The sequence below is a fragment of the Monodelphis domestica genome, chromosome 8 (assembly GCF_027887165.1).
Source record: "Monodelphis domestica isolate mMonDom1 chromosome 8, mMonDom1.pri, whole genome shotgun sequence".
Classification (NCBI taxonomy): domain Eukaryota; kingdom Metazoa; phylum Chordata; class Mammalia; order Didelphimorphia; family Didelphidae; genus Monodelphis; species Monodelphis domestica.
Window position 1 is genome coordinate 209,097,578 of NC_077234.1, and position 22,615 is coordinate 209,120,192.

Here is a 22,615-nt window from a genome sequence, read left to right on the forward strand (position 1 = left end):
GATCACAAACCTGATGGAAATAAAGCAGAAAAAAGAAAAAATGTGAAGTTAATGTCAATAATACTAATAGGGAGTTTATATCAAAAAATGTTTATTATGATCAAATAGGACTTATGCCAGAAATATAAGAATGATTCAGTATCAAGAGGAAAGCATAGGACTTTGTCAGTAGAATCGAATGGTGATCATCTCTAGTTAATTAAATTATGGACCGCCCAAAGGATATAAGAGACAGATATGATAGGACTATGCTAAAGCATTCTGCCAAGACAGAAGAAATAGAATAAATAGGAAAAATCTTTGATTAATTTAGAGATCTTTAAAAGCTACTATATAAATAGAAGTACTATTGCACAGGAAATGTGCTTGGATTGGTTAATGAAACTTGTTCAGAAGCTAGAGATTTGAACATCTAGCATCTTAGGAGCAAAATCTTCTATAGCTAAGCCCCTGAGGAGGAATTGATAGGGAAATAGGTGAAAAGAGTCAGTGTCTATACTCTGCATCAGTCTGGGTCTCTTCTCCTGACTCTCACTTCCTACACTGCTGCCTTTACAACCTGTACACACAAACTCATCGTCCAGAAGACTAGCTAGTGAATGTTAGAGGACAAAAAGATTAAGACTTCTTATTGATAGTCCAGCAAAAAAATCCCTGAGATAGCAGTGACTAGGAACACTGTTTAGTACTCCACCAAGTAGATCACTAAAAAATATGAGTAATCCCTCTGCCAGATGTGCTTTCTGAGCCTGAGCACATTTCCCCCTGGAAATTATAATATACTTGTGAAAGGGTATGTCATACACTTTGGCGAGCACTTAGAAAAGAAATCATTGATCGATTCTAGTTGCAATGGGTTCACGAAAATAAGTCATGCCAAATTAATCTCACCTTTTTAAAATAAAATTACTTAATTTATATAATTGAATAGGATTGAATCTGTGATTTTATTAGTATGGGAAACTCAAAGTTAAGATACTCCATCTACTAATGTATATTGGCATCATTTTTTTTTGCATCTTATAGTGTTAGAGAGTTGTCTTTGCACATTGAGATGTAAAGGGATTTGTCCAGAATTAAACAGGTGTGTTCAAAATGAGATTTAAATCTAGCATAGTCAGATTTACACTTATGAGATATAATTTTGTCATCCATTTGCTTTTAATGGCATATGGCAAAAACTGCCCTCATACTAACCTGTATAATACTCTTATCAACCATCTAGACAAATATAGAGTACCCCAAACATCTTGGTTTTAGTAGCTTAAAACTGCAATAAGTTATTTGGGACATCTTACATATAGAAGGTACATATATAAAATATTTCAGATGAGAGGTATACTAAGTTGTTGTATTACAGATTTAATCTTTTTAAAAGTTAATAGGCTGAAAAACTTGGCCCAGAAAAACAAGTTGAAATATAATAAGTGGTTCAGTCATTCAGGAAAGCAATATGGAGCTATGACCAACAATCTAAACTATTCATTTGAACCAGTGACAACTACCAGACCTAAACCACTCAAAAAACATAAAGAGAAAAAGTGCTTATATGAATAAAAGCATTTCTCTCCGTGGTGACAAAGAACTAAAAACTAAGTGGGGTACCCATCAATTGGGGAATGACTAACCATCAATTAGGGGAATAATTGTTATGTGGAAGTAATAGACTACTATGATGCCATTAAAAATTATAAAAGAGATAGTTTTAGAAAAGCCTGGATAAACTTGTATGAGCTGATGTTTGTAGATTGAAATAAGCAGAACCAAAAAACAATTTAAATAAATACAATGTAAAAAAAAAGAGCTTTGAAAGACTGAAGAACTCTCATCAATGCAGTATGAAGCATGAGATCCAACTCTTGAAAGAAAGGTGATAGACTTAAGATACAGAATGATACATATATTTTTTGGACATGAAAAATATAGGATCTTATTTTGCTGGGCTCTGCTTATTTGTTAAAAGGGCTTTATTTTTTCTTTATTTTTCAGTAAGAATGAGGAAGTAGAAAAGAATACAAATAAATGCTTCTAAATTTAAAATGAAAAAATTTTTTAAAGAAGCATAATAGAGAAAACTAGTCTCAAGTTTCAAAATGTTAACTGAATATATATTGGTAATGGGGAAAGATATGAGTGGTCATGTAAGGGAAAATTCGTAAGAGGTTTTGTTTAATATACAAGTTCAATATGTCATATGTGACCATGATATAAAGTTAATAATATAATTTTAGCATTTGCTACTTTTTATTGTCATTTTTTATATTTTGTTTTGTTTTGTTTTCTCTTGGATAAAGATAAAGATTTGTTTCATACTTCTTTGTAAACTACCTCTTCTGCCTTCCCCCCATCCTGAGCATGTCACGCACAGTGCACCCAGTACACTCAGATGCTTCCTGCTGGTGATGATGTTACATAAATTTTAACTAAAGTTAAAATTTTCCAGTGGCTGACCTCAGTAGCCTCCCTAGATAATAGAAGATGGTTTCAATTATTCACAAGGTTTGTAGCTACCAGTGAAATAACTTTAAAACAGCTATTTAGAAAGCTGTATACTCCTCTAATCAATGAAAGCTTAAGGTAAAAAAATAATTATTAAGCTGATTTCATACTTTCTTAGTAGAGGCAGATCAAAAACCTTTCCCTCAGAAGTGCTCAGATAGCAAAACAAGCTAAGGACCTGATGCTCCTGAACACATAATAAAGGAAAATTGGGGAAGCAAATTTGAATGATTTTCACGAATTTTTTGCTGTTTTCAGCAAACTTTGAGACTTAAGAACTCTGAACAATGAAATGTTCAACTATGATTCCAAAATACCAATGATAAAGCATGATATCCACTTTGAGATAAATAAGAGATGATAGATGTACAATACAAAACAAGGTAGATTTTTGGACATGTCCAATATAGGAATTAGTTTTACTTGACTATCCTTGACTGTTTGTTAAAAGATTTTGTCTTCCTTTTCTCCAGTAGATAGACTAGGAGAAAGTTAAAAGGTATCTTGGAGTTTTAGTATTATTCCTTCCATCATTTTTTTAAAATATTAGATCTCCTTATCATTACTAGGCTAGAAGTGCAACAGCCACTCACAACCCAGGCTCACTGTTCATAGGCAGGTAGGTAGGTAGAAAATAAATTTCTCCTTCCTACACTTTACTCTTCCATCAGCATATTCAAGGATATTTTTGTTGCCTCTGTTCTAGGTGGGGAAATCCTACTTAGCATGTTGGAGCGGATTGTTGCAAATGATGACCAAGGTCAAATGTTTGGCAAGCATCTTTCATTCTGACAGCAGTTGAATCTGTCCATTGGAATGTAAAGATGGAGGACCCTTGATACTCAAACTATTCAGAATATAGATATTTGATTTTTAAAACATCTTTTGGGGGGAGTTAAGGACTCTGAAATATGAATTTATTGGTCCAGGGCAATGGTAACAAGCTCAAATAGAAATAGAGAACACTAAAGCATATGTAAGGATATTAGATATACATGGGCTTCATATTGACTTAGTTTAAAATGTAATTTTATCTATTTTATTTTATTGCCCAGTTACATTTTAATCTGGTTCACTTAAAAACATCATGGCCCACTATGGCCAACAAACCACATGTTGGACATGTTCTGATAAAGGGAACTCCCTCTATCTGTGCAGATTTTCAATCATTCTTCTATTATATAATCTTAGAAAGTTGCCAGGAGCCCTGAGAAATTATTTTTCCAGTACATATGAGTGTTAGGACTTGAATTCAGGCCCCCCTGATTCAGAGGTCCTCTTTCTGCCTATCAACAAAGTTATTTACATGTCATTTTGGGGGTAAGGTAGAGGTTAATGATAAATAGTGGTTTTCTTAAGTTTGCTACTGAGTTTTTTGAAATTTAAAGACCTTTGTTGGCACTTCCATTTACTACTAATGTCAGCTGCCAGCTGACCTTTCCCAAAATTACTTAGAGAGTATGAAACTTACTCTCATTGCTATTCTGGGGACTAAGAATTGATTGATATTACTTACATCTTTTATTCTAAATATTCTATTTTCCTTGAACTAGTCTGTAATCTCATAGAGAATAAAGATGGAATTTTATATTTTTGTATCCCCTAGAGGATCCCTGACTTCAAGTACCTTATATTCTAATGCATACATAAGGATTGAATTAGATAAAAATCAGTTTAAAATGTAGTTTTATCTACATTTTGTTGTATTTCCCAGATATATTTTAATCTGGTTCAATTTCCACTTAAGAATGTTATGGTCCCAAGCAAAATTTATTTTTTTATTGTGATAAAAGCTGGCACTAGAGAAAAAGTGCCAGACTGAACAGTATATAAAATTGATCACCTCTACAGGGGAGGGACCCTAGGAGTGAATTTGCTGAGGAGAGAAGACTCTGGTGAAGAGAGCAGTGAGGGTCTCTCCATCTGGAGACGCCGAAGAGAGAAGGTGGATAAAAACTTTCTCCTGAGGGTTACCCACTTTTCCTGCTGGTGACTAGAAATCCTTCTCCCCGAAACTTCCCAATTGAATGGGACTTTCTGAAGAGAAACCTGAGTAGACTTTATCTCAGCTCCTGTTGCCCAGGGGTGAGTCAACCTGACTTTCTCTCAGGAGGGTTCAGGCTGCCAAGGCCTGAGTTCCCCCCAAACTCAAGGAGGGAGGAAAAGGGTTTAGATAGAGACCGGGACCCCCTTTTCCCACTTTCCTTTTCCCATTCTTCCCTGTCCATTATTCCTTTTTGTATTACCTGAGTGAGTTAACATTAAAATTATCTGTTCCCCAAGCTGAGTGTGAGTGAACAGATCAAGGGGAGACTTTGGGTCTCGAGTAGTAGAGGGGTGACAAGAGGGACAAGAGCGAATTGGGGAGAGCAGCTTTAGCTAAGGAGGGAAGGCAGAAGGGAGAAAATCTTCAAACCCCCTCTCCTCTCTCTGAGACAACCCTTACATCTAATGTCTCCCCCCTGAACCCCGCTTTATGGGAATTGGGGTTTTCTCCTCTCTTTTCCTTTCCCCATCTCCTTACCTTGGGGTACAAGCCTCCCCTCTAGGGTACATCCCTTATTCCTTTTTTAAAGTTTTTTTTTAAAAACAGTATCCCCCAAACTTTAAAAGAGTCAGAGAAGAAATAGTATCCAGGAGAAAAGACAACAATAAATGCCACAGTGCTATCAAGAAGGATTAGGCATGAGATAAGGATAACCAACTCGTTAACTGAGAATTCATTGGTAACTAGATATAACCATTTCAGGCACATGATGAAATCAGAAGCCAGATTACAAAGTGTCTGAGAAGTAAATGAGAGATGGGAATGTAGACATGCTTTTTTAAGGATGTATTATATGATTTTTCAAGTTAGAAGGTGTTTATTAATCTACCTCTCATAGCCCTGCATTGAACAACTTTTTTATGAAGAAAAGGCAGTCTTCAATATGGAATTACATATCCCAACAAAATGAATTTACACATTAGCTGTGTTTGAAAATGTATTGTTGACAGCCTTTTCTAAGAGTTTAGTTGGGAAAAGGAGGAGACATATTAGATGAAATCTTAAGGATGTAGTAGAATCAAATTTGTCCTATATCTATGTCAAACTTAAGGGTCTTCCAAAACTAATGAAGCATCTTCCATCACATTACTCTCAAGACCAGAAAGTTTTTCCATATCTATAATAAATTTAAATTTTTTTTAAAATATAGTTTGTTGTATTTTAAGGAGATATTGAGATAAGGGGTGGGTATTTTTGTAGGTACATGCACAGCAAACAGTATATTGAAGATAAACATTTGGAGAAAGAAAGAGATTATTGGGGAAAATATTTTGGAAAAGATGATAGGTGACAGAATCAAGATCACACAGATGAGAGAGAAAGAAGAATTATGAAACCAGTGTAATTGTGAGACCTTAACTTCCAGTACAATAGCTTTCAGTTCATTGTCATACCCACCAAAAGGTCTTATCTAGATTCTTTCTTTGAGATACCATACTAATAAGTCACTTCAACTCAGTTTCATCATCTGTAAAATGAGGAAGTTGTACTCTATGATTTTGAAAATTCTATCAGTCTGTGATCCTATCAAGATATAGAAAGTAGGAACTTAAGGGAAATTGTATTTCCCTAAACTTTAAAATAGACTATATTTATCACTAGAAAGAAGTTAAAATATACAGCTAAAAACTAACTAGAGTTTATTATGAACTGTCAAGGCATTTTAATTGATTCAGAGAAAAAAAAATTAAACAAGCATTGGCTAACATTTCCCAATCAAACATTGATTTTCAAACCTTTCTGAGTCTTAATAAAACAGAGGAGTATTTGCAAAAGCTAAAGAAAGTATCCTCAAGGTCCAATACTGATATCTCATAGGGAGGCTTTTAATTACCATTCCAAATAATAATGCCAGAGTCTCATAATCAATCCACTCCACCACTCTAACCAAGCTCGGTCTCTGCAATCAAAGAAGAAAATCATCAGTGAACATTGTGTATCATCAATGTAGTCATTAGCTGTGAGCATATAAACACCTCTCACTTAAAAACCCTCTCCAATGGACTAGAACTTATTAGTTAGACTTCTTGCCTCTGGAGAGTATTGACAATCTAGTTCTCACAAATTCAATTGCATGCATCTAGCAATTCTTTAGACAGAACCAGGATTATCAGATAAAGAAATGAAACATTCATTCCAACATAACCATCTGACCTCTAGTCCCAAATTTATTTTCTCATAGTCTATTGAAGGAATCTTCTCACAGTTATAGTAGTAATTTTTAAAATATAGAATTTAAATAATGCTATATACTTTTCCAATAATTTCTTTGAATTTATAAAATATAATTTAACATCATAGTAATCCAGGAATGGACAGAGGACAAATATAATCATCTCCATTTTATACATAAGGAGAGTGAGGAATAAAAAGGTAATAATGACTTCATCAAGGTCATAAAAATGGTTAAAGAAATATATATATACATATACATGCATATATATATATGAAAAAAATTTTCACATGGATTTAATAATTCCTAGTCTAGTTCCATTTCAAACCATGGGCAATATAATCTAAGAGATAGAACAATAGTCTCTAAAGGGACCCCAAGAGCTATGTGCTCAACCAGTTGGAGAGTGGGAAGGTGGGAAGTATTCCATCCTCCTCCATGATATTGTCGTGTGGCTCCACAACATCTTAAACCTATTCACCTACCCAAATCTTTCCTATCTTCAATGCCAGTACATTATACTTCTCCATGAAGCCTTCCCTTTTGTTGCACTCATATAATTCATTTTTTCATACCACTTATTGTGATATTTAATTATAAACAGTTTTGTATTGTTACTAAATTATCATGTCTTTCCAATCATACTGAAAACTCTAGGTAGACAAAGGCCACCCAATATTTCTTTGGTATCTCAAACAGCACATAGTACACAGTGTTAAATGCTTTGTAAGAATGAAACATATTTCTTGAGATCAAACTAAAAGAAAAAATAAGGTTCAACAATGCCCACAAATCCAAAAAAAGAAGTGTCTAAGTTTAGCTATACTCTGTCAAGAAGTCTAGAAATATCAATTTAATTGTATAGAACCATTTTTAAAATTTTTAAATAAGCTATAAGTCACCAAAATGTCCCTTTATGGCATCTGAAAAAGAATGGAAAGTCACCTTAAATCTGGACCTCACTTTCCTTACCTGTAACATTACAAGGATTGACTAAATGGCTTCTGGTATCTCTTCCAAACCTACCCTTAGGATTCTGTATTTTATCTCCTTCATTTGAGACACAAAGCCTCGTGATATTATTGTGTAGCTACTCACATAGAAACACTTTTTTTAAATTGATTTAATTCAGCCAAATCACTAGTTATTTTGAAAACTAGTAACACAGAAATGGTTTGACTGAACTTAGCCATTTGAGCATTCTTCCAAATACATGGATTTAGATGACATCAGTTCTATGTCTCTTGTTTGTGACCTATTGGACAATTCACTTAACCTTCCTGATCTTCCATGTCTTCATGGGTAAAATGAAGAGGCTTAATTAGTTGGGCTCTGGGGTTCCTGCCAGCTTTAGATCTATGTTCATGAAAACCAACTGATCCTCTACATGGTTTTTATTTAACTTTAACCAAAAAGAAACCCAATTGTGTATAACAATTTAAGCAACAATTACCAGGGCAGTGAAATGGCTCAATTCATAGAGTGCCAGGTCTAGAGAGGGAAGGTACTGGGTTCAAATCTAGCCTCAAATACTTCCTAGCTGTGTGACCTTGGGCAGGTCATTTAACCCAATTGCCTACCCCTAACTACTATTCTAACTTGGAATCGGTATTGATTCTAAGATAAAAGATATGAGGTTTTTTAAAAAGAAAAAATTAATTATCATCTTCCAAGATCATCATTTTGGAGGTCAACTGGCTTGGGCTACTGACTAAAGAAATTTAACAGAAGTGAAAGGAGGAAGGAGAAATTTCACTTAAAATTGAACTGAATCCTCCTGAAAGTTCTGTTCATAACATCTTACCAAGGCATTAAGCTAAGCATTTAAAATGTGCAACTCACATCACCAATAACAGCTAATGCTGCTAATGCAGCAAGGGAGCCCAACATTGCCGCCAGAGTTCTGTGAACAATCTGCAATAAAAGAAAAGAATTATTGGAGGAAAATTCTATTCCAATCCATGCAACTTCTCACAAAACAGGACTAAACAGGAAATATTTGCACATGTCTATTGTATTTACCAATTATTATATATCATTTCATACCACCTCTGTCAAAAGCAATGGGGGCTTCTATAATCCAGGGCTTGAAGTCCCTGAAGAAATAGCCTTCCTTTTACTTAATAATTAAATTTTCCTGCTAACATAGTGGAAGAACTGGGTAAAGTATGTTCTATCAGAAAGCCTACACTAAAATGTCATTACTGATTTATAACAATTTAATCCCTAGGTAACTGGAACATTAGTTCTACAAAACAAATCAATTCTGCCCAATTAACTGAGAATGTTATTAAACCAAATGTATACAGTCAGATGTTTAATCTAATTGGGAGTATTCCATATTATCCTTGAATCACAAGTATCTTTGGTTTTTAATTATTATTCAAATGGAAGTAAAATTTCTAAGAAAAAATCTGGAGAAAATTAATAGTAGACAGCAAACCTCATTTGCTACTAATTTTATCAGAACAAGCCTGCTGCAAATGTATTGATAGATGGAGCACCAGCCTCCCTGGGACTCCATTTGTTCCTATGGTGCTATTAGCCAGAAGAGGAAAATGTTCAAAGGCAGCTTCTTCATCCAGTTAATTGCTACAATGAAACCAGTCTGCTGTGGTGCCTTTTTTTCATTCTGACCCACTTTTGCAGAACAATATGTAGCATCAACAAAGAGACAATCCATTTTTTAGGATTTTTGAAATACATAAGGCAATGGGGAAGGAGGGAATGTTGATTGGTTGGTTTTTAAAATAGGAAACCTGAAAGAGAAAAATTATAAGAATAATATTCAGGAAGTTATATAGTATTACTGGTAGCTCAGGAAGCCAGACTTTTCAAACATTTTTATGATTTCTACCTGAATTCTGACTAGATTTTGTCACTGAATCTTTATCCTGCTTTACCCTCAAGTGGGCGTGGTAAATGATAACCTGATTTAAGCAGTTGCATTGAGATCAGAAACAGGAGTCACACTTCTTATGTGTTTTTCACCTAGTTGTTTTTTTTCCTGTATTTGAGTTCATCATTCACCATTGAAGTGTTTCCATGGTATTTTTACCTTTTGTATTTTTAAAAGAAGATTATATCAGAACTCAGATAAAAAGCAAAATGAACAACTATAAACCAATTCGCTCATTCATAGATAAGATCCTGAAGGATAAGATCCTGATTTCTCTCCTCTGATACGGTCTTTTTTATAAACAGATGCTCAGGAATTACTTGTTCAGATATACTGAATCTCCTGGAGGTGAAGAGGGGTTGAAAATGTCATAAACCTAAATTTAAAAGTAAGACATGGGAGAATAAGAAAAAGTTTCTATATCTAATGACAAAAGGTTGAGGAAAAAAGAATAGAAGGAGAAATTACTTGATCTGAGTAAGAGAAAGAAATTGTTTTGGTTATTTGGAGCTATGCTATGATTAATAAGGCTAGAGACTTGTGGGGAGAGGAAATTTGGGAGAAACTGAGGAACATTTGAAGGAAAAGAATTTTAGATTCATATTCTATTTCTGGCTTTTAGCAGAGAGATTGAAGAGGAAGGAACAAGGTTAAAGAGGTTCAAAGCTCAACAGATTACTTAGGAATTATGAGATGAAAAAAGACTCACCCAAGGACTAAGATTGAAGGAGAAATAAGAGATAGTACATAGTAAGGCAAAGAAAGTGAGAAAGGGTAAATGGGACAATTGGAGGGTAAAGTCAATTGGAAAACTAGCTTGATAAGTGATGAAATGGAAGTTGGTATTAGAGGATATGGAAAGCAAGGTTGCACAGTGGAGTTAGGAAAATTCATCTTCCTAAATGTAAATCCAACCTCAAGCACTTATTGGCTGTATGACCCTAGGCAAGGCACTAAACCCTGTTTGCCTTCATTTTCTTATCTGTAGAATGAACTAGAGAGGGAAATGGCAAACCAGTTCAGTATTTTCCAAGAAATCTCCAAATGGGATCATGAAGAATAGAACATAATTGAAACCACTAAGTAACAACTAGAGGATATGGAAGATAATAGCATTTCTGTTTGGTGTAACTGTCAAGTAATTAAGGAATAATAACAAGATTATAATGGATTTTAAGGACAATGTCTAAAAAAAGTACAAACAAATAGGTAGGTTTTTTTAAGTAACAAAAACATTTGTTCAAAATGGAAAGTATCTTTATTTAATTTATATCCTTACTTCCACTGAGTGAGTGATCTTTGTATGTCTACCATGTAACCAATATCTTTCTTCTGCAAATAGACTTTTCTGCCTCCTAGAAGTAAAGACAAAGGACTTAAGGAATGTCTTTCCACATTGTTGGGTTCAATAAAATATTCATAAAGAAATGGAAATTTACACCTTATATGAAAGTCAGGAAATTTGTGTCTTATCTACAGCATGTAACCTGGAAAAGTATGAAATAAAAGAGAAGGAAAAGAACAGCTATATGGAAGAAAGAAAGAGAGGAAGGAAGGAAGGAAGGAAGGAAGGAAGGAAGGAAGGAAGGAAGGAAGGAAGGAAGGAAGGAAGGAAGGAAGGAAGGAAGGAAGGAAGGAAGGAAGAAGGAAGGAAGGAAGGAAGGAAGGAAGGAAGGAAGGAAGGAAGGAAGGAAGGAAGGAAGGAAGGAAGGAAGGAAGGAAGGAAGGAAGGAAGGAAGGAAGGAAGGAAGGAAGGAAGGAAGGAAGGAAGGAAGAAAGGGAGGAAGGGAGGGAGGAAGGGAGGGAGGGAGGGAGGAAGGACCAAATATAAAATATTACATAATTTTTAATTGGAAGAAAATAGATGGACATCTTTTAAAACTATATCTAGGAGAAGAATTCTTAACTAAAAAAAAGGATAAAGGAGATTTAAATAAATGAAATATTTGTGGTTACATAAAATAGAAAGCTTTGGTATAGCAATTAGCATAAGAAGAGAAGTAGTCACCTGGGGGGGGGGGAGGAGAATCCTTGCATCCAAGGTCTGGTAGCCAAGATATTATGGGAATCAATAGAAACATAAGATGAATAATATTAAATCAGTGCCCAAAGGGTATCAACAATTTTTTTTTAATGCAGAGGGGGCAGCTGGGTGGTTCAGTGGATAGAGTGCCAGGCCTAGAGAAAGGAAGTTCTAGGTTCAAATCTGGCCTCAGACACTTACTACCTATGTGACCCTGGGCAAGTCACTTAACCCCCATTGCCTAGCCCTTTACCACTCTTCTGCCTTGGAACCAATAAATAGTATTGATTCCAAGATGGAAGGTAAGGGTTTAAAAAAATGAAATGCAGACTTTTAGCAACCACATAAAAGATTGATCCAAATCACTAATTATTATACGAATTAAAACAATTAACAAATTGGCAAAGAGGGAAAGAATCAGTTGTTGACTGTGATAGAAAATAATGCAGTTATTCTATTCTATTCTAGTCAGTGAAAAAAATTTATATGCTCTCAAATAGCTCACAATCTAATGAAATAAAATTACTAATATGTCTATGTCCTTTGATCCAGAGATCTACCTGTTAGGCATATATCCCAGGAAAGGAAGATTCATCTAGATTAAATATTCACAGCAGGTCTTCTGTGGCAAAGAAGGTCTCAAAATAAAGTGGACACTCATTTCTTGGAGAATGGCTAAACAAATTACCATATATAAAAGCAGTGAAAAATGATTATGCCATATGAAACAAAAAATATGAGCAATTCACATAAATGTGAGGTTTTATTTGAACTATCATGGCATAAAAGAAACTGTCAAGGAGATGTAAATATAGAACAATTTGCAATGACCATAACAATGGAAAGAACCATAAATAACTGAATACTGTTAAATTTAAAATGACAAAATTTGGACAGAAAGAAGAGATGAATAAATTCACTTCCCCCTTTGTTAGAGAGATGAAACACTAATCATCACATATGCTAGGAGATATAACTGATGTGTTGTCAGATTTCCCTGTTCTCTTTTTTGAGTATTCTGTCTTTGTCACAAAAAAGACTCATTGAGGAGGGATAGGTACATATTCAGAAATTAATATCATGTAAAAACAAAAGGCACCAAAATTTTTCAAAGAAAATAAAAAATGTTAGAAAATTCATAGTCACTTATGGGCACCAAATGAAATCTTATTCTACCTCTTATTTTGAAGAAGAAATTCAAAAAGGAGCATTAATTACCTCACCTTTGTGAAACTTACATCATAACCTTAACTATAAGTCCATAAATCTAAAGGGCAAAGTGCTGTAAATATAAATTTATAGGAAGCAGAGGAAGACATCCAACTTACTGTTCTCTGCATCACAAATTATGGGGGAAGTGGGCACTATTTTTAATTAGTTTGCAACTGCACATTGCATATTAAAATGCTAGCAATTATCCAATAGCATATTTAAATATCAAGTAAATCATTCAACACAAAATTTGGCTGTAAATGTTTTGCCTTTTGTGGTATGTCTCACAAGATTTTTAAATAAATTATTCAGGACTTTGATGCAAAAATAGCCTTTTAAGAGGCTGCTCTTTCATTTAAAAGCTTTCTGCGCAGAATACAATACCTGATCCAGCATTTGCTTTTGATAGACAGTGTTGGCTCCAGAGTCATAGTGTTGGTACCCTCCATCTACTCAAATTGATGACAAGAGACCAATTTCCCATATTTGTATTCCAAAGGTCCTAGCAACTCAAAAATATTGGCCTTTTTTCCCTGTCAAAAACCATTTTGGGAAAATATGGAGCTTCTTTTGGCATAAGCTATGCTTACACAGTGCCAAAACAAGAAGCAAAAGCACAAAAATTCCAGTCAGCCAGTTGTGCTTTGCCTATATAGTGCCAAACTAACAGTTTGACTGATTTTTTTTCCTACTGATTGGTTTTTTGACTGATGGCTTAGCATCATGAGGATATAACCTCACAAATCAGAAAGAAAAAGTTCTTCCTCACTCAATCCTTCTCCACCTAATTTAATAGAGTAGGCTAGTGACAGCTAGAAAAACTAAATGTATGCAGTTAGACAGAGAGACGGGAGGTCCGGGGATCAAATGAGGTTTTAGTCACTTCTTAGTTGTATGGCCCTGTGCAAGTAAGTGACTTAACTCCAATTGTCTAGCTCTTACCATGATGCTGCCTTGGAGACAATATTTAGTATTAATTCCAAAAGAGAAAGTAAAGGTTTGTTTGGGGTTTTTTTGTTTGCTTGTTTTTTTGTGAGTTACTGCAGAATTTATTATACCTCAAAGGAATCAAATATTAGGGATATCAATCAGGATCTCAAATAAGGCAACAGTAAAAATACACACGATTAAAAGTGAAATGCTAGAAAATATTAAGATTAAATCTATCATAGATAATGAAACAATAGCAATATGTAATATTTTTGTACTATATGCCAGAGTATCTAAGTCCTTGAATGAAAAGTTATTAAACTACTGGGACAAATAGATAATAAAAGCATAATAGTTGAGGATTCATATGTACCCCTTTCAGATCTATAAAGATCTAAAGAAAAGATAATAAAGGACTGGAATAGGACTTCCAAAACATTAGATATGACAAATCTATAGTGATCATTGACCACAATGCAACAAAAATTATACTTAATAAAAGGCCTTTGAAGAAAGAATTCTAATATTCTATTCTTCCTCTCTGACTATCCCAATACAGGTATTCTTTAAACCTTATTCCATGACTCCTGGCCTGGGTATGTCCCTTGTGATACTTGGTCAGTGGAAATACTAGGATCCTATGCTCTATACATGGGGTAGGTCACAATCTTCACCAGGAAGAGTAACATGTTGATCCAGCTGGTGTGGAAAGTGCTATCGATGTCCTGTGTAGTTCAGAGAGCTGGCCTGTATTTTAAGGATTATGATCTTCTCTTGTGCTTCTAGTGGGTCTTACTGTCCTTGGCCCTGTTTGACCTACTGGTTTTTTTTTAACATTATTTTTTTATTTGGTCAATTTCAAACATTATTCCTTGGATACAAAAATCATTTTCTATTCCTCCCTCCCCTCCAGCCACCCCTCCCATAGCCAACGCATAATTTCACTGGGTATTACATGTGTCCTTGATCCAAAACCATTTCCATGTTATTGGTATTTGCACTAGGATGTTCATTTAGAATCTACATCCCCAATCATATCCCCTCGACCCCTGTAGTCAAGCAGTTGGTTTTCTTCGCTGTTTTTACTCCCACAGTTTTTTTCTCTGGATGTGGATAGTGTTTTTTCTCCTGTAACCCTCTGAGTTGTTCAGGATAAATGCATTACCACCAATGGAGGAGTCCATTACATTTGATTGTACCACAGTGTATCAGTCTCTGTGTACAATGTTTTCCAGGTTCTGCTCCTTTCGCTCTGCATCACTTCCTCGAGGTTGTTCCAGTTCCCATGTAATTCCTCCACTTGATTATTCCTTTGGGCACAATAGTATTCCATCACCAACATATACCACAATTTGTTCAGCCATTCCCCAATTGATGGGCATCCCCTAATTTTCCAATTTCTTGCCACCACAAAGAGTGCAGCTATGAATATTCTTGTACAAGTCTTTTTCCTTATTATCTCTTTGGGGTACAAGCCCAGCAGTGCAATGTCTGGATCAAAGGGCAGTCTTTTAGGACTCTTTGGGCATAGTTCCAAATTGCCCTCCAGAATGGTTGACTCAATTCACAACTCCACCAGCAATACATTAATGTCCCAACTTTGTCACACCCCTTCCAGCATTCATTACTTTCCTTTGCTGTCATGTTAGCCAATCTGCTCAGAGTTGTTTTGATTTGCATCTCTCTAATTATAAGAGATTTAGAGCATTTTTCATGTGCTTATTAACAGTTTTGATTTCTTTAACTGAAAATTGCCTATTCATGTCCTATTCATGCTTGATTTTTTATACAATTGATTTAACTCTTTGTAAATTTGAGTAATTAGACCTTTGTCAGAGGTTTTTCTTATGAAGATTTTTTTCCAGTTTGTTATTTCCCTTCTGATTTTGGTTACACTGACTTTGTTTGTACAAAAGCAATTTAATTTGATGTAGTCAACAATATTTATTTTACACTTTGTGACTCTTTCTAAGTCTTGCTTGGTTCTAAAATCTTTGCCTTCCCAAAGATCTGACATGTATATTATTCTGTGTTCACATAATTTACTTAGTTTCCTTCTTTACATTTAAGTCATTCACCAATTCTAAAATAATTTTTCCAGCAGTTTTTATCAAATAGTGGGGTTTTGCCCAAAAGCTGGGATCTTTGTGTTTGTCATATACTGTCTTGCTGAGGTTGCTTGCCCCCAGTCTATTCCACTGATCCTCCTTTCTGTCTCTTAGCCAGTACCAAATTGTTTTGATGACCACTGCTTTGTAATATAGTCTGAGATCTGGGACTGCAAGACCCCCCTTCCTTTGTATTTTTTATTATTTCCCTGGATATCCTTGATCTTTTGTTCTTCCAAATGAACTTTGTTATGGTTTTTTCTAAATCAGTAAAAAAAATTTTTGGAAGTTCCATGGGTATGGCACTAAATAGATAGATGAGTTTGGGTAGGATGGTCATTTTTATTATATTGGCTCGTCCTACCCATGAGCAGTTAATGTTCTTCCAATTGTTCAAGTCTAGTTTTAGTTGTGTGGAAAGTGCTTTGTAGTTGTGTTCATATAGTTTCTGTGTTTGTCTCGGCAGATAGATTCCTAAGTATTTTATATTGTCTCGGGTGACTTTAAATGGAATTTCTCTTTCTAATTCTTGCTGCTGAGATGTGTTGGAGATATATAGAAATGCTCATGACATATGTGGATTTATTTTGTATCCTGCAACTTTGCTAAAGTTGTTGATTATTTCTACTAGCTTTTTAGTTGATTCTCAAGATTCCTTAAGTCTCTTCATTGCCAATTTTAATACCATCTATATCCTTTTCTTCTCTAATTGCTACTGCTAGTGTTTCTATTACAATGTTAAATAATAGAGGTGATAATGGGCATCCTTGTTTCACTCCTGATCTTATTGGTAATGCATCTAGTTTATCCCTATTGCATATGACATTGGCTCATGGTTTTAGATTGATACTATTTATTATTTTTAGGAAAGAGCCTTCTATTCCTAAACTTTCTAGTGTTTTCAATAGGAATGAATGTTGTATTTTGTCATAGGCTTTTTCTGTTGAAAGATCTATTGAGATAATCATGTTATTTTTGTTGGTTTACTTATTGATATGGTCAATTATGTGGATGGTTTTCCTGATTTTGAACCAACCTTGCATTCCTGATATAAATGCCACCTGATCGTAGTGAATAACCCTCATGATGGCTTGCTGGTGTCTTTTTGCTAGTATCCTATTTAAGATTTTTTCATCTATGTTCATTAAGAAGATTGGTCTGTAGTTTTCTTTCTCCATTTTTTGACCTGCCTGCCTTTGGGATCAGTACCATATTTGTGTCGTAAAAGGAATTTGGTAGAACTCCCGCTTTGCTTATTATGTCAAATAGTTTATATAGTATTGGGATTAGCTGTTCTTTGAATGTTTGATAGAATTCACTTGTGGATCCATCAGGTCCTGGGGATTCTTTCTTAGGGAGTTCTTTGATGGCCTGTTCAATTTCTTTTTCTGATATGAGATTATTTAAGAATTCTATGTCTTCTTCTGTTAATCTAGGCAATTTATATTTTTGTAGATATTCACCCATATCACCTAGATTGGCATATTTATTGCCATATAATTGGGCAAAATAGTTTTTAATGATTGCCTTAATTTCCTCTTCATTGGAGGTGAGTTTTCCCTTTCCATCCCTGATACTGTTAATTTGGTTTTCTTCTTTCCTCTTTTTTATTAGATTAACAGTACTTTGTCTATTTTTTTATTTTTTTCAAAATACCAGCTTCAAGTCTTATTTATTATTTCAATAGTTCTATCACTTTTGATTTTATTAATTTCTCCATTCATTTTTAGGATCTCTAATTTGGTTTTCTTCTGGGGGCTTTTCATTTGTTTGCTTTCAAGTTTTTTGATTTGCGTGTCCAATTCATTGACCTCTGCCCTCCCCAATTCGTTAATATATGAACTCAAGGATATACATTTCCCCCTGAGTACTGCTTTGGCTGGATTCTATAGAGGTTGAAAGGATGTCTCATCATTGTCATTTTCTTCAATGAAATTGTTCATTGTTTCTATGATTTGTTCTCTAACTGATTTTGAGAATCATATTATTTAATTTCCAATTTATTTTTGATTTGGCTCCTTATTGATCATTATTTTTGTTGTCTTGTGATTGGAAAAGGTTACATTTATTATACCTACTTTTCTGCATTTGTATATCATATTTTTATGGCCTAGTATATGGTCAATCTTTGTGAATGTACCATGTGCTGCTGAAAAGAAGGTGTATTCCTTTTTGTCCCTATTTATTTTTCTCCATATATCTATTAACTCGAATTTTTCTAAGATTTCACTCACATCTTTTACCTCTTTCTTATTTATTTTTTGATTTGGTTTATCTAAATTTGATAGTGGTAGGTTCAGGTCTCCCACTAGTATAGTTTTACTAGGTATATCCTCCTTCAATTCTACTAGTTTCTCCATTAGAAATTTGGGAGCTAAACCATTTGGTGCATAAATGTTGCACTCCCTTTTATCAGGATGTATTTACCTTCCCTATACCTTTTAATCAGGTATATTTTTACTTTGGCTTTGTCTGACATCATGACTGCAATTCCTGCCTGTTTTCTTTCAGTTGAGGCACAATAGAATCTTACTCCAACCTTTGATTCTGACCTTGTGAGTATATACCCGCCTCAGGTTTGTTTCTTGTATTTTTTCTTCAAGTATCTCTTGGTACCATCATCTATTCCCCCCACCCTTTTTTTGCATATCATTTTATAGTCCTTAATGCCCCAATCTTTTCCTATGAGTGATTCTTCTAATTACTATAATAATGACTACAATTTTTGAGAGTTATAAATAAAATTTTCCCCATATTTACTCACCCACTCTTATATCTATCACAATTTATATCTTCCACCATTTTAACTCACTACAGTTTACAACATCAGAGTATGCCACAAAATCACTGAAAGGCATTGGTTGTAAAAAAAAAGAGACTGGAGAGTCAGGGACAGATATATTGTGAAAATAACAAAATTTGGACTGTTGATGGGAAAATGTGAGAAGGAAAAAGGGGGAGAAATGCAGAGAACACTGATCTTTGACAATCTATGCCCATTTGTCTTCTAGCACTGTATTCTATTGCCAAATGGACTACTATCTATTCACTGATTACATCTTCACCTTTCCAAGTCTATCCCCAATGCTTAGAATGTATTTGTCTCATTTCTTCCTGTTGTAAATCTTCTCTTCCTTCAAGTACCAGCTCAAATGTTATTTCTTCTCTATAGCCCAGTGCTGATCCCCTTAGGTCAAAGAGCTATATAACTATCAAATGTTGTTATTGTTGTCATGTGTGATCATTAACATTTTAAGAGACTGGGTTCTGGGTAAGAAAATGAATTTATTGATCAGGCTAACAATAACCAATGAGTTAACTGGTCAATGATATATCTTGATATTAGCTTCTTTGAGTCATTAAATACAATTTTGGAAGCTCATTATTTGGCCCTCCCCTATATATCCCAAGACATCACTATTTAGCAAATAGTCAGTGATGGGGTGGTCTATCATTCTCTCAGTCCTTCCATAATTCCTTGGTGATGGTGGAACATCACAGACTTAGTCCTAGGATTTCAGTGTCTAAAATAAAAAAAATCAGGTTCTGAACAGTTAGAAGTGACTTTGTTCAATACTTTTCAATATAAGACTCAAAGATGCTGTGCTGATGCTCACATACATCCCTGAACTATGCTGGTTCTTATTAAGTAGGCAAAATAAAACTCATAATCTCACTCTTCAATGGCCCCAAAATGGAAGATGTTCCAGGCTAAAAATGTAAAGAGCATTCCTTGAATTTGCTAGGAACAAAATAATGAGTAAAGAGGTTTAGAAAACAAACCTGCACCTTAATTCAGAACCTGGAAATAAAATAATAAAATATATTAGAAACAAATCTTCTCAAAAGCTTCATGCCAAGTTAGTGTCAGGTTCTCCCTTCTCAAATTTTCATGGAGAAATTGGCCTGGAGCTTTCTTTTATCTCAATCTCTTCTGCTTTGTAACATTATTCATGTATATAGAATATCTTCTCCACACATATACACCTCCATTAGATAGTGAGAACTTTGTAGGATCATTGATTTAGAGCTAGAAGGAATTTTGAAGACCTTTGATTGCAATTCCTTTATTTCACAGATGAGGCAAACAAAAGTTATTGACATGCTTGAGATTACACAGATAAGACCCAAAGGAGGATTAAAAAAAAAAAACCCTTACCTTTTGTCTTAGAATCAATAATACATATTTGTTCTAAGGCAGAAGAGCAGTAAGGGCTAGGTATTGGTGTTAAGGGACTTACACAGCTAGAATGTACCTGAAGCCACATCTGAACCCAGGTCCTCCCTACTTCAAGATTGGTACTCTATTCACTGGGTTACCCAGCTGCCCCCAAGGGAGGATTTAAACCTAGGTCTTTCCAAGTTCAATATTCTTATCCAATATTCCTTGATGTTCCCTTTAAATGCAGAGTTTATCATTTTTTATCTTTGAGTTCTTGATAAGTATGTATTTGACTGAATTATTTTTGATGAACTGATTCAACTAAGTGTTATTGTATCCACTTGAAAGGTTTTCAGACTACTTGTCAGGAATGTCATAAAAATTATTTCTCTTTAGGAATATGTTAAACTTTCTGACTTCTGAAGCCATTTGGAATCCATGACTCTAGAACTCCATGAAAATAGTCTACCTTGGGGGCAGCTGGGTAGCACAGTGGATTGAGAACCAGTCCTAAAGACAGGAGGTCCTAGGTTCAAATCTGGATTCAGCCACTTCCCAGCTGTGTGACGCTGGGCAAGTCACTTGACCCCCATTGCCTAGCCCTTACCACTCTTCTGCCTTGGAGCCAGTACACACTATTGACTCCAAGACGGAAGGTAAGGGTTTAAAAAAAAAAAATAGTCTACCTTGCCCAATGCACTTAATTATCATAAAATGGTATCCCATGAATCCCCTCAAAATTCTTGTATGTGTCCCTTTGTTAATGGACAAGAGACACAGTAGTTTTTAGTATTGAAGGGTATGAAAGGACAAACAAGAAGTTCACCTGAAAGTGAAGGAGCTCTCAGAAGTAGAAAAATAATGAGGAGGAGAAGAGAAGGAGAAAGAAGGAATGGGGAGGAAGAGAGCAAAAGAGAGGGGAAAGGAAAGAGAGAGAGAGAGATGCACATCTAAATGTGTAGATATTTGATGTATAGAAAAACAGACACATAAATGGATGGATCATATATTGAGTGTGTTTATTGACCATGTGCTAGTCATAGTGCTAAGTTCTTTGGATACAAAATAAATAAGACGGTCCCTGCTTTCAAAGCTAGCACTCTTATGGGGCATAAATATCATAAAATGGAACTTTAAAAGGGAGTCGGGAGTGACAACATGGTATGGAAATAGCTGAGTCTCTAATCTCAAAGGCAGATCTATCAATACAAGTTCTATACCTATAATTGCACGTGTGTGTGTGTGTGTGTGTGTGTGTGTGTGTGTGTAATATGTGTGTTAGGTGCATATTCTCTGTATCATTATACTGTAGGCTCATTGAGGATAGGAGCCATTCAATTTTTGTCTTTGTATCCCAAGCACCTAGTTCAGGACCTCAAACACTAGGGTGTTTAACAGATGTTTGATTGAAACTTCAGCAAAATCTGACCATGTCTTTGAGGATATGAAATAAATCACCTTATAGTGCTACCTATAAACAAAATACCATCTGAGATGTTAGTGGAAGGGGGGGGAAGTGTGGACATTTCACTGGGCAAATTGATGAAAACATTTCTGACAGAGCACCAAAATCACTTTAGACAATAGACAATGGTGGGGGGTCATCTTGGTGTTGGGTGTTTGCTTTTAAACTGCTTTGTTTCAACACAGCTGTGTTTTCAGCATCATATCAACTATTAGCTCCCAGAGCAGTATCATCTAAGCCAATTGTAATAACAATGGCAACCTCTGAATGCAAAAGGCTCTGACAAAACATCAATATTTCTTAATCCAGAACATGAATCAAACTCATTTTGAAACCATTCACTTAGTAGAGAGAGCTAATCCACTTTTCACTCAGGTGAAAGCAACATATTTCAAGAATTAAATGTCTAGTTAGGCAATTGGTTTAATTACCAGTTTTTTACATTGCCCAATTGCTCTGAACACTTGTTCAGAGCATTGCTTCAATGAAGCATATGCTTCAAAAGAAGCATAACAATATTACACTTGCCATTACTTCTTGTTCTTCTGAATGTCTTTTATTTATTTCTGCTCCCACTTTCTCCAAGCCCCATAGTGTTGAGCAAAGTATAATGAATAAGCACATATAAAATAGTTATTTGTTAAATGAATGAGAAACAGAAAGAAGATTGGGTTCTGGTTCTAGGTCTACCACTAACCTGGCATGCAACCTTGGACAGATGACTTAACACTAACAACAGTTAATAGTAATATAGCTCTTCATATTTAAGTAAGTGTTTTCTAACTAATGACCTTGAAACAGAGACTCACAGTCACATGCCCAAGAGATCACAATCAGTAAGTGTCAAACCAGAATTCGAAGTCAGGTCTCTCCTGATTCATAATCCAAAGTTCTTTCTATTATATTACAAAGTCCCTTCTTTACCTTCTTAGAACTTAGTGTCCTCATCTGTAAAATGAAGAAGTTAGACAAGTTAATAGCTATGTTCCCTTCTAGTTGCAGTCCCAAAATTCTGAGTCCATATTTAAAGAAAAGCTTAGAAATAGAGCTAAAGGTTCAGCCAAGTCTATCACAAAACAAGATTTGTTAAAATGCTA

The 22,615-nt window shown here is 34.9% G+C and overlaps 1 protein-coding gene across 1 annotated transcript in view; it reads right to left on the bottom strand.

Moving 5' to 3' along the window:
- Window positions 1-22,615, bottom strand: part of OCA2 (OCA2 melanosomal transmembrane protein) — a 575,033-nt gene that overhangs the window by 446,346 nt on the left and 106,072 nt on the right. The window contains exons 9-10 of the mRNA XM_056808519.1: window positions 8,562-8,633; window positions 6,381-6,446 (exon numbers count right to left, since the gene is read on the bottom strand). Coding sequence (XP_056664497.1) covers window positions 6,381-6,446; window positions 8,562-8,633 — 138 coding nt within the window. The remainder of the gene's footprint in view (window positions 1-6,380; window positions 6,447-8,561; window positions 8,634-22,615) is intronic.